Source organism: Cetorhinus maximus, chromosome 9 (genome assembly GCF_964194155.1).
Source record: "Cetorhinus maximus chromosome 9, sCetMax3.hap1.1, whole genome shotgun sequence".
Classification (NCBI taxonomy): domain Eukaryota; kingdom Metazoa; phylum Chordata; class Chondrichthyes; order Lamniformes; family Cetorhinidae; genus Cetorhinus; species Cetorhinus maximus.
Genome location: NC_135887.1, coordinates 37,184,395 through 37,197,343, shown reverse-complemented (window position 1 = coordinate 37,197,343; position 12,949 = coordinate 37,184,395). Strand labels below are relative to the sequence as shown.

The window sequence follows — 12,949 nt, the reverse complement described above, 5'->3', positions numbered from 1 at the left end:
ATCAAATCTTACCTTGGCAGGGATGTACTCATGTCACCCTCACACCTTCTACCAATGGGGGGCAGACTCTTACAGAGAGTTCTTTCAGACAGAACCAGATATATGGGTCCACAGGGAAGAGCAGCGTGAGGACACCATATGACCCCTCTGCAGATTGATCAGGGAAGATCGTGTTCTTGCCCCCCAATCGCCACTCGCTCACAGCAAACCCATATCCCTTGACATCTTTATCATGCCAAAAAGTTTTGAGATTACTTTTGAGTCCACTCACAGAGTGCCTCATCTGCACTATGGATTGCTGAGTTGCAACCACCCTGGACCCTCCAATCGCAGAGACTCCTACAAGCCTCAGTCCTAGATGGGCTGAGCATCAGTGCAAAACTGTGATCTGTCATTGTGGACACCCCAGCCAAGGTAAGCACCTTTCCTGCATGGACCATGTAGAGCCCTGTTAGAGCTGCTGATGCTTCACATGGACAGTCTAACATTCCTCGGCATGGTCCAGCGCACAGGCCCATTCTATTCTCTCTCACCTCATGAACTAAGACCCTGATCTGTCAATGAGGTCTGATGCACTTTGGTTGCAAACCCTTTATGCAAGGTCTACTGTCATCCTTGATAAGGAGACAAGCAGGCTAAACAATTCTCTATGAGGTCAACTTCAGTCAACTGCACACACACCTCTTGAATCCTGCACCCAATCCCTCTTGCGGTCAAGGCTAACTTGCCCGTTGCCTCCTTACTTGCAGCTTTCACCTGCATAATAGCTCAAAATGACAAATCACCAAGGAAGGACATTAATGATTTAGGTGTGCCCGCCACAGCTTTCTCCAGACATGTAGAGCAGTCTCTAGTTTTCTGCTGTTAAGAAGAGTATACAGCTTCTCTCTCAGCCCTGAAACTGCATCTACAGTTTCCTTGCTGTCACTTCCTCCACCAGCTGTAGACCTGTGTCAGTGATGTACATACCAGATTGTGACCTCGAGCCTACTCTAGAACCTGCGCCAATCGAGGTGAGTGTCTCTGTGCTGGTGGAGGCTGCAGGTGAACACTGTGACAGTGCATCCTCTGAGGATTCTGAGGCATCCTCTTCAGAGTTGGGGTTGGAGATGGTTCTGTGGCTGGTCTCCCTTGTTGGCCTCCCCCTTTTCTTGCTGGTACCTGGAATAGAGAAGAGAGATTTAGTGATTGACTAAGCAGGCTCCTTAATTAAAGCAATGTGTTAACCTGTGGGCGCATCTGACAACTGCAGACTGGAGTCTTCCTCACTGACTTCCTGGGGCAGACCTATTTCACCCTCAGCACAGGCACAGTCCTGCTCCTTCACAGTTATCTTGGCACATGTTCCTCGAAAGGGGTGAACCCTCGAATGTCTGGAATTCTGCCTCCAGTCTTGGACTGCTCCTGCTTGTTTTGGGATTTCTTCTCCTGCACAAAGACAGCAGAATTGATTGTCATCCCAATGGGTGCATGAGCAGTTTAGGCGCATGCATGCCTATGCCAGCACCCGAGCCCTCCCCAGTAAGTGATTAACTAGCAGGATGTCCTGCAACTGATAGAAGATTGAGAGCATGAAGTGGCTGGCACACATTCAGTGCACATGTACCATGTGCTGGTGAGTGCTGCGACCCAAACTCCTGTCTGACATTCCTGTGCACTTGCACACTTAAGACTGCCTGATGCCCTTATGAGTATGCATTGAGAGTAGACAGTGTACCTGCCCTGGCAGATGCAGATCATTCATCCTCTTTCGACACTGATGGGCGTTTCTGTACTGGGCCCCACGGGTTCTACCCTCCACTGTGACCTCCGTCCAGGTCGCCATGTTCATTCAGGAGGGCCTCCTGCTGTCACCTCGGGTAAACAGCACCTCTCACTTTCCTGCTCAGCCTGGAGGAGAATCTCCAGGGAGACTTTGCTGAATCGTGGGACTGCACGTTGCTTTCATCTCTGGGACATTAATGGTAGCCAGACTGAAGCTCCTGGCCTGCAGTGAGTGAATGGCTGCCTAGGTGCCTGTTTAAATATGGTGCCCGGACTTTCGATCCCATAAAGCTACGGAGGTGATGGTGACATCCTGCCCACCCCCCGCCATGAGATTCAATGGACCCATAGGTAATGAACTGACCGGCGCAAGATCGCACATGGTCAACCATCCTGCCCCCCTAGCGGAAATCACTCCGACTTCCACTCCCGCCACTGAACTTGGACTCCAGAATGGAAGATTCTGGCCATTGACTCACTCCATAGTTGCTGCCTGACCTGTTGAGTGTTCCCAGCATTACCTGTTTTTATTTTGAATAAAAACATAGGATTATTTAATGGTGGTCATTTGGCCTGTCATGTCCCTGCTGGCTCACTGCAAAATTAACTCAAGCCAGTCCCACTCCCCTGTCTTCTCCTCAGTCTGCATCTGGGGGTGGGAGGCCTGACTCCATCCTGCTACCCCACTTCCCCCCGGAACGAGGATGCTGCCATTCTATGTAAGTGCCTTTTGCTGTTGTTGTTGTCAATATACCAGGTTTTTCTGACCTGCTCTATTTTGTTTGGCATTGAGAGTCTCATTGTCAGCCACAGACCTGTCAGACTGGTTCTGTCAGTTCCAGTTTCATCTATTTCAGGCTCCAATCCCACTGCTAAATTGTTATTTATTGATTTCTTTGAAGCAGCCACCCAAGAGTGAGTCATTACAGAATAAGAAAGCAAACAGGCAACAAGGCATTAAGGGAAACTTTGAAGCACAAATTTCATTATTAAACCCCAGGATAACACCCAGCACTGGGGGAAGGGGATTGGAACACAGAGAGGAGGTCACCATGACTTCATTGAAATGTGGGTCTCCGATTTCTCACCCTGCTGTCAGGATGAGAAAACCAATTTTAGCAGAAGCAAAATACTGTAGATGCTGGAAATCTGAAATAAAAATGGAAAATGCTGAATATACTCAGCAGGTCAGGCACCTTCTGTGGAGAGGGAAACAGTTAACATTTCAGGTTGATGATCTAGTTTTCAGAAGACAACAAAGGCCATACACTCGCCAGAGGATGTACTGCCAAAAAAGGAGCTATTGGGCGTATTGCCTCTGTGCCTCTGACTGGGGCACGCATAGAGGGGTCATTAACCATCTCTTCAAGGATTTCTCTTATCCCCTAGGATCCATCTACACACTTTGGGGGTTGGAGTGAAGATCTGAGAACACCTGGACTGCCAGCGGATGAAGGAGTTAAGCAACTGCCAGGAAAGTGAGCACAAACATGGAGCAAGCTCTTCTTGTCATCACAGACCAGTTGAACACTGAGGGAAAGGAAGCCCTTCCTGTTGGTGGATCCGACTGGCCGGCTGCTGGGTGCTTTCATGGCCATAGGGGTGCCGGTAATGATGTCCTCTGGCTAGGGGAATCCAGTAATGGCGGCGAAACCCAAAACCCTCCTGTCCCTGCAAGGCCGTGAAATAGCTTCACTGTCCAGTTCTGGCAGAAAAGGACACCAGTGATCTGTGAGATGCAGTAGTGTGCAGCCGCTTGTGAGATGCCACTAAAGTCCACAGATGACCCCCAGAAAGAGCCAGAAGAAGGCCACAGTGACTTTGGCAGCTGGCAGGTCATGGCAACCAGTGCTGCAAGGTGTGATGTCTTTGGCAACAGTTCTCAGATATTTTCTTTTATTCTTTCATGGGATTTAGGCATCATTTGTTGCTCATCCCTAATTGCCCTTGAGAAGGTAGTGACAGAGTGCCTTCTTGAATCACTGCCGTCCAGTTAGGAAGGGTATTCCAGATTTTTTACCCAGGGACAGTGAAGGAATGGCGATATAGTTCCAAGTCAGGATGGTATATGGCTTGGAGGGGAACTTGCAGATGGTGGTGTTCCCATGCATCTGCTGCCCTTGTCCTTCTAAGCGGTAGAAGTCATGGGTTTCAAAGGTGTTGCCGAAGGAGGCTTGGTGAGTTGCTGCAGTGAATGTATATGGTACTCATTGCAGACTCTGTGCATTGGTGGTGGAGGGAGTGAGTATTTAAAATGGTGGATGGGTTGGTAATCAAGCGGCTGCTTTGTCCTGGATGATGACGAGTTCCTTGAGTGTTGTCGGAGTTCATTCACCAGGCAAGTGGAGAGTATTCCAACACACCCCTGACTTATACCTTGTAGATGGTGGACCAGCTTTGGGGAGTCAGGAGGTGAATTACTCACCACAGACTCTCAGCATCTGACCTGCTCTTATAGCCACAGTGTTTACATGACTAATCCAGTTAAGTTTCTGGTCAATGGTAACTCCCAGGATGTTGACAGTGGGGGAATAGTAATGCCATTGAATGTTAAGGACAGATAGTTAGATTCTCTCTTGTTGGAGATGGTCATTGCCTGGCAATGGTATGGCGCAAATATTACTTGCCATTTATCAGTCAAAACCTGAATCTTGTTCAGATCTTGCTAAATATGGACACGGACTGCTTCAGTATCTGAGGAATTGTGAATGATGCTGAACACCACAATCATCAACAAACATCTCCACTTGACCTTATGATGGAGGGAAGGTTATTGAAGCAGCTGAAGATAGGCTCAGTGTTAAAGAAAACAGCTGATCCGATGGTTGAGAAAGAAAAGAAGACAGTAAAGGGGTACCTTTTTTACTTCGTGCTGAAGGAGGAAGTCTTTCTACTGGCAGTGCAAAGCGGAAATTCAGATGCACAATTAATCCAACAAATAATTTACCCCAGTGAACCCTGTAATGCATAAATTCTTGGGCACCCAATGTTGCCCAACCTGCAAACAACCCACAGCCACAGAGACAACAAGGACGTAGTTCTTGAGCAAGAAACAACCTCACCCAACCACAATACCTTATTCATGGGTTTTTCATAGCTCAACAATGAGAACTTCACAACAACGCAGATTCCTGAACTTTATGATGCAAGCACACAGACAGAATAACACATAAACAAGCTTCAAAGTTGTAACCATGAATATGAAGCAATTATGTGCACATACATGTGAAATCAGGGAATGTACGCTGAAGTCACAAAACTGGTGAAGGAAAAATATCAGCATCTGTAGAATTCCTGAAGGCTGAATAAAGGCCTAAGTAAAGGCTGATCAATCCCCTTCGTCGAGACCATCCTAAATTCCTTCTTAGATCTTGATGCTAAGATGGACCTGATCCTGGACCTGCTTCATACAATCCAGTCTCTATACTCTCAGACCTAGATTGCCCAAGAGCCTTGTGGTCTTGGTGCACACCTTCCGAACAAAAAAAATCATAACGACAAACAGAAAAACAAGAAGAAGAAGGATGGATACAACACCTTTAACTCAAAGGCAATCTCAAGATTCTTCACAGATAGATATTTGGAAAACAAATACAAAGGGAAAGAAATTGGAGCAGGAGTAGGCGAACTTTCTTGTTCTCCTGCTGCTGCCTCAGGCTTGAAACACCTTTGGATAAGCCCACAGCTGCTCTCTGTGATGCTGTTGCCATTTTCCAAAGAGATCATTGAGGCACCTGTCTTTGCCCCTGCATCAGCAGCAATGTTCTACTCTATCATCTGCTCTTGCCATCTGCTGGAGTCTAATCTTGTCAACTTCCTTGATATCCTGCTTAACCCACCCACATATGGCCTCCTAGACTCAATAATCATTGCCACTCTTCAATTTCCCCCCAGAATGTTCATTCACACACAACAAAGCTCACTGTTTTCCTTATCACTAATTCTCACTGTGGCTTTTCCCCTTACCTTTTGTTCTTTCAACTTCTGCACCATGTGATTCCTCACTCGTAATGATTTCAACCTCCATCTCAACATATTGTCGTCTCACCTCTGATTTCACTTCTGTCCTGTCTTCCTTTAAACTCTTCTGCCTATATTCATAGCTACGCACTCATCCTTTTCATCTCATATGGCTTCTCTAATTCCATCATCTCGATCATAGACAATGCTATCTCTGACCTCTCACCATTCACATCCATTACCCCTTCCAACCTCCCTTCCTTCTGTGTTGACTCCAAGTTTTATGACATGTTTAAGCTGCCAACTGTCTAGACTTTGGTTCTCCATTTGCCACAATATATATCCAGCTGTTGATTTGCTCTTTCACTCCCTCCCCTCTACATTCAAGGCCCTTGTCCCTGTAAAATTCTTTCCCACCCAACTTTATCTTTGCTCCCTCAAGTCCAGCAGGTGCAAACTTGAACATCTCTGACACAGAACTGGTTTAGCCATGCATCACTAGATTTGTCTGATTCACATCAAGATTTATTAGGCTATGTTCTTCTCTTTAAAACTGCTCACTATTCCAGGATCACTCTGCAATGCAAAGACAGCCCCAGCTTCTTTTCCCTGCTACCAACTATATGCTTAAACTCCTCTGTGATTCTGTGATTCTCTCTCCTGTTCAGTTCATTCTCACCTCCAAGAACAAGTGCAATGTGTTCATGGGCTTCTTTGTCACTAAGATTGAGATTGTCTGTTCAGCTGATTCACCAATCATTGTCCCATCTCCAACCCCCTTTTCTTCTCTGAGGTCCTTGAGCATGTCATTGTCACCCAGCCATTAGCCATCTTTCCCATAATTCCCAATTTGAATCTCTCCAGTCTGGGTTCAACCTTCCACAGTATCGAAACAGCCCTAAACAAAGTCGCAAATAATAACTTGCATGACTGTGGGCACGGTGCTTGATCTCTCCTTGACCTCATTGCAGCCTTTGGCATAATAAATTACACCATCCTATGTTGTTCTTTGCATAATCCTTATTGCTGATTCCATTCCCATCTATCCAAGTGTGGCCAGAGCATTTCCTACAATGACTTCTCTTGCCAACCCACCCTGTTAACACAGAACACAATCTGAGCTTGTCTTTGAGGAAGCAAAGATGGGAGCTGTATCGGGGGGGGGAATGGCAGAGATGGCAGACTTTGATAGTCTACTGGGAATAAAGACATCAAAAGTAGAGTTCACCGCTTGGTTTAACAGATCAACTGCAGCAAAAAACGTTTAGTGAGGGGAGAACCAGAAGTGGGGGATGTAACAACGTGACTGCAGGAGTCCTGTTTTTTTCATTGATAGGTCAAATTATTGGGACTGTACAAGGAAACAAGGACATGGGAAGGAAAAGTGATGAGAAAGCAGTCAAAGATAGGTTTTGGTTATTGAGACTATGGGTACCATGAGATGATGAGCAGTTGCCAAGAATGTGGACAGGGAAGGTTAGATTGTAAAACGTGAGATCTCACTGATGGAGATAGGATAAAAGGGTGGTGGATTCAGAGGAGATAGAGAGCAAGAATTGAGCTAATGATTAAGGTGAAGTGAAGCAGGGGCAATTCTGAATAATGTTTCCTCCAATATTGCAGCTGATGACTTAAAATAAACCTCATTCAATACTGCAGATAACAGTGACAAAAATGAAATAGTTTGTGTAAGATTTAACTTGATATTACCTTTTTTAATTCTTTCACAGTATATAAAGGAGTCAAAACAGCTTCACTGAATTTGCTACAAGTTGGTTACTGTCAGGTTGTCGCCAAAGGGAGGAGTAAATAATTCAATTTAAATACAAACATCTTATGTGATTTACTCAAATAGGTCTTTGATTTGCAGATTCTTTTGAATTTGACAACAGTTATTTAAGTTCACTGTGTCCTGATCACTGTTTTGTACCAGTGAGTCCATGAAACCTTCAAAGAGAGTTAATTAGGCAGATTGCTGTAGATGGTGGAAAGGAAGAACCACATGTGAGAAAATTACTTTTATATTAACTTAGGGCAGTAGTTATTAATTATTTATTATTTTTACTACATGAGAAGCTAACTAAAATAACTGCACTGATAAAAAGGTGTATTGTTGCTTTAATTCATTAGTTCATTTGCTGTGTAATTTTTTTTCCGTCAGTTTGAACCTAAGCCAAAATCTTGTCACCTTCTGAGATAGAAGAATCTATAAAATAATTGAATAGAAATTGTAGCTGAAATAAACTGGTCATTATCTGGACATGCTATAAATTTGATCTAGATATCAGAGCAACTAATAATAATCTTTGGGATATAGAGAGGTAGGGCACAGCTATGAGGATAGTCAGAAATATAGGAACCAAAAAGGCAAATGTAACAAAAAACAAAACTATTGCTTTTTGGTATAGTTCTGCAGAATATGTTACTAGATGCAGTGAGAAACAAAGCAGAGGGACATGGCACTGCCCTGCCGGGACCATGAGACTATTTTTGAACACAACTTCTTGTATACAAGTCAGAGTTTCAAAAATTAGCTGCAACGTGTGGCTTAACTTTACTTGACTGTCTATGGGGGAGGAGTTTGATGGAAAATTTCTCAGTGTATGATCGTAGCTATTTTAAACAGATTAATGCTTCTTTAAAATACCAGAGGAATTTCATATAGGTGTGTTGACATGTTAGTTATTGAAATTACAGAATTCCACCCTTTGGGGATTTACATGTCACCAATTGTATCCCTCAGGAGTTGGTGCTTTGAGTAGGGTCCATGATAGGGTAGATTTCAGTATGGTTTAATGGAAGGACTTGGTTAAATAACCAGAATAACCTTTTCTCATTCCATGCTGTTCCTGAATTATTTCAATGTTCTTTTAATGTTATTGGGAGGTCTTGTGTCTTTGGCAGTGATGGAGTCATTGAATTACAATAACACAGATACATATGTAAACACACAAGGTCACATACCAGCACATATTGAATACTTAAGTATTAATTCAGACTGTTGACAGCCCTATCAAATTCTGTACTCCCTTGGTGATAAGGTTTTCTTTTCTCATTAATATTGCTCCTCCCCTCTTTCCTTCAGCAGGTGTTTCTGGGAACCTAGCCTGGGGAATACAGGCTGGCTACCCTCCAGTACTCTATCCAAATGGTTATTATACATTTACCATCATTGGTGGTGAGTGTTGACATGCTTACTGACAGGAGGACAAACATCTTTCCTATAAACTAAATGTGTTGAGGTTAATTGATAGCACAAAGTTTCCCTGAGTTTATCCTGTCTTTTCTAGTTTGCAGGTGACAGCTACTCAGGTGTAGCTCAATTAAATAAAGGGTTAAGAACTAAGCTTCAGTGCCATTATGCAGCATAGTGACTACCTGCAGCTCAAACAGATCCAACACTGACACTGGCTGGTTACTTAACTTTGTCTTTACCATTCAGTAAAATTTCAGATTCACACAGAGCTTATGTATGTACAGCCCACAGAATTTACATGAGAATTTTCACAGGGCTGTTTGGACAAGATATGTGTGTGAGCGAGACTGTAGAATAACAATTGAAAAATAAGTGGACACACCACAGAATTGCAGTCAGAAGGCAGAGTGGGTACAGTGCCTAAACAGAAATAGATTGCAGTATAAGGATATTGCAGACTAACAATCAGAGGGCAGAATGAATGCAACGCACAGCATCAGAAGGTGTGGTGAATAAACATAGATGTCCTGATTATTGACTCATTGCTGTTTGTGAAAATTTGTTGTGTGCAAGTTGGCTACTGTGCTTCCTACATTGCTAGGAGACTGTATTTTTAAAATAATTAATTGGCTGTGGGGCATCCTGAGGTTGTGTAAAGCTTCATATTAATGCAAATGTTTATTTTCTTATTTTCTTCTGCCTTCTGAGTGATCTTCCTCCAATTCATCAGAGATAGTGGTTAGGTCTTTGATAGAAGTTTCGAGATTGATTTGTGGGGAGATGAAATCTCTGTGTGGACCCAGATGTCTGATTTGACTTCGTACTCCTCATTCAGGTACGGTCATTGCCTAGCACCCAGAAAAGGTCTGGGGCAGAATGACAAAGTTGCAAATGTAGTTTTGTACTAATGGCAGGTATGTAAAATCAGTACAAAGGAATTGACTCAAATATGATTCTGAGAGTGGTCCAAATGATTGTCAGCAAAGATATTTTTTGTCCATTCAGTATGTTGGGAGTTCAAGGCTCACTCCAGAAAGACACCAGAAAGGTGACTTTGGACCTCTGGTTCTCTATACGCTCCTCCACTGGAATATTCCTTGCAACATGCCTGGCTCTGTTACAGACTAAAGATAAAGATTGATTGCTATGATTAGTCAATAGCTCCTGTTTGGTTGCATCGTGTGACTATCAAGATATCAGAAGGTAAACCAGATGGACCTTGATCTTCTTTTGTCTGTGTTCCTATGGTCAAGAGTAGGCCAGTGTACAGTGTAAAATGTGGGGAAATAAAGATTTTTTTTTCATTTTGAAGTATCGTTCACACCTCCAAACACCTCATTGAATTAGTTATGAAGTGCAGTCGCTACAGCCAATGTGTGCACTGTAGGGCCTTAAAATAGCAAATAACCAGGTAATTCATATTTTGGCCGATTCCTGCTGTTCCTTGAATTCTGTCTTGGATTCTTTTCCAGCCATCAAAGCCGACAAGCTGAGGTTTATGGAGGTGAACTTTCATTTTCAATGCTGGTGGTAGTGAATCTGTCAACTCGTTTTCCAGTTTAATTTTGTTTCAATGGAAGTGACAATTGGACAGTGTGTAAAATGGGCTGCTGATTCACTATGGTGCTCATTTTCCATTTGGCAGTATAAGCAGAAATTCACCTCTATATCTCCGACAAGAACTACTCTTACTGATGGTCTCGAATTCTGGTGTGCCCATGTCTAAATTTATATTTTGTTGAATTTGGGTTTAAAAAATGGTTGAAAGCAGTTTTTATTTGGGTAAAAAAAAAATTTAAATTTGTAAAAAAAAATGAATAGAAAACTGCAAATTTAATAGGCTGTACCTCATCTTTTCTCTTTAGCGATCTTAACCTACTATTTCCAACATTTTTAGTTTTTATTTTAGATATCCAGCATTTGGTGTTCGGTTTTTGCATTATAAATAGATGATTGTTCCCTGGAGTTGTTGGGTGTATCGGTTGAGGGTGTAACTCTGGTATTAGTATTAGGTCACAGAAATTGAGATTAGTCTTAGGATATACTGTAAACAGCAAACTTGATGGATGACGAACCTGACGTCCCACCTAAAACGCAGTCTGCACATGACCATTCCTCAATATATCTCGTAATCTCCATGATTTGGAAAGTATCTTCTAACATCCCTTCAAATAAAACTGACCAATTAGAATAGGCGAAGGAAACGACAATGAAACGGAGTCGAAACCCGTGCTTCTAGTTTTGAGGTAATTAGGGGAGGAGGAATAAGTGCTGAAACTCCACGCCCATGTGCATTGAATAAGTACCGTTGTGTTTGTGGTTCAGCTCTCAGTTCAGATCAAGGCAACAGGTCGCACTTTTGTCTAGTACAGTTTGCGGAACAGTAACCGAGAATGGCATCAATGGGACTCCAGATTCTGGGCATAGCCCTATGTGTGTTCGGGTGGCTGGGAGCCATCATTACCTGCGTGCTGCCCATGTGGAGAGTGACCGCTTTCATTGGGAACAACATCGTGGTGGCGCAGATTATTTGGGAAGGTCTTTGGATGAACTGCATTGTTCAGAGCACTGGGCAGATGCAATGTAAGGTGTACGATTCCCTGTTAGCCCTCTCCCAAGACCTCCAGGCTTCCAGAGCTCTGACCGTCATTGCCATCGTGGTGGGAGTCCTGGGCATCCTCATCTCCATCATGGGAGGGAAATGCACCAACTGTATAGAAAACGAGGTAACAAAGGCCAAAGTCACAATTATATCGGGAATTATCTTCATCCTGGCTGGAGTCTTGACCCTGATCCCAGTGTCCTGGTCAGCGAACACCATCATCAAGGATTTCTACAACCCGTTGGTGACGGACGCCCAGAGGAGAGAACTTGGAGCTTCCTTGTACATCGGTTGGGGAACCTCGGGTCTGCTGATCCTCGGAGGGGCTCTGCTCTGCTGTTCCTGCCCTCCCAAAGACGAGAATTCCTACACTGCAAAGTATTCTGCGGCGAGATCTTCAGCTCCGAGCAAGAACTATGTGTAAACTCAGCGTTACTCAATTAAGTCGACACTTGCTGAAAAATGACTTTATTCTTCAGTTTTGTAAGGCGCATTTTGGACTATGAGGAGCTCTTTCGAGCATGGATTTGCGAAATCATTATTTTTTTTAACTATAGTGAGCTTCAAACGGTATTTTCTTCCGTTAAATGAAAACTACTAATTATAAATTAATTTTGCCGAAGTGTTTTAAGGTTAAATCCTGAACATCGATGTCCTACTGTTTTTTAAAATAGGAAAAGGACTTTTTGTGGGGTTTAGTTCTAGTGATGGGTTTAGTTTTTTTCTGGGGAGGGCGGGGGGACCTAATTTGCTTCAGGTGGAGTTTACGTGAAGACTGTGTTGCGAATGTAACATGAGAATCGGACAATATGTACACTAGAGCGGAACACGGAGTTTTACCCCTATTCCTGTCAATTGAATGATCCCGTCCGGCATTAACCTACAAGCCGATCTCTTTTATATAAGTTTCATTTTTAAAAAAATGTTCGCTTTTGTAATGTCATTTTAAACATTTACTCCTGCATTTTCCTGTTTGTGTTACATTGGTTTACAACATATTCGACTAAATCAATAAACAGCAAATTTGTTTCCTTAACAGTGTATCTATCATCTGATTTGTAACTATCCTCTCATTTACATCTGCTACGAAATGGATCATTCCTTTTAATGCTCTGGGAGCGGCAGGGTTAAAGTTGCTATGGTGTTGGAAGTTGAGTGCTTTACCTAACAATTAACTAGTCAAAGGTAGTTAGGCAGCTGGAAGTCCAGAACTTTGTGTGGGTCTATGCTTACGTGGGAGCGTTGCTGAGAGACTGGGATAAATGCCTTTTGTAGTGCAAGATACGAAAGTTCAAAAGAGTCAGTTAAAGTTTTTTTTTCTGGCTTCCATCTCTCGTCAGTGTTACTTTTTTTGGGGTGGTCTTTGCTACTTTCCGCTCCCCAGGATTAGTAAACTGAAAATGGGTTGTAAACATATTTTCTTTTTC

The 12,949-nt window shown here is 43.2% G+C and overlaps 1 protein-coding gene and 1 long non-coding RNA gene across 2 annotated transcripts; both read left to right on the top strand.

Annotated features, from left to right (window-relative positions):
* The first annotated feature begins 9,166 nt into the window (after window positions 1-9,166).
* Window positions 9,167-10,085, top strand: LOC144684190 (uncharacterized). The gene is made up of 3 exons (XR_013577440.1): window positions 9,167-9,423; window positions 9,756-9,834; window positions 9,926-10,085. It is a non-coding gene; the product is annotated as an uncharacterized LOC144684190 (long non-coding RNA).
* A 1,103-nt stretch (window positions 10,086-11,188) lies between these two features.
* Window positions 11,189-12,556, top strand: cldnb (claudin b). The gene has a single exon (XM_078548520.1). It carries the CDS (start codon window positions 11,314-11,316, stop codon window positions 11,944-11,946), a length of 633 nt encoding a protein of 210 aa, XP_078404646.1. The 5' UTR covers window positions 11,189-11,313; the 3' UTR covers window positions 11,947-12,556.
* The last annotated feature ends 393 nt before the right edge of the window (window positions 12,557-12,949 follow it).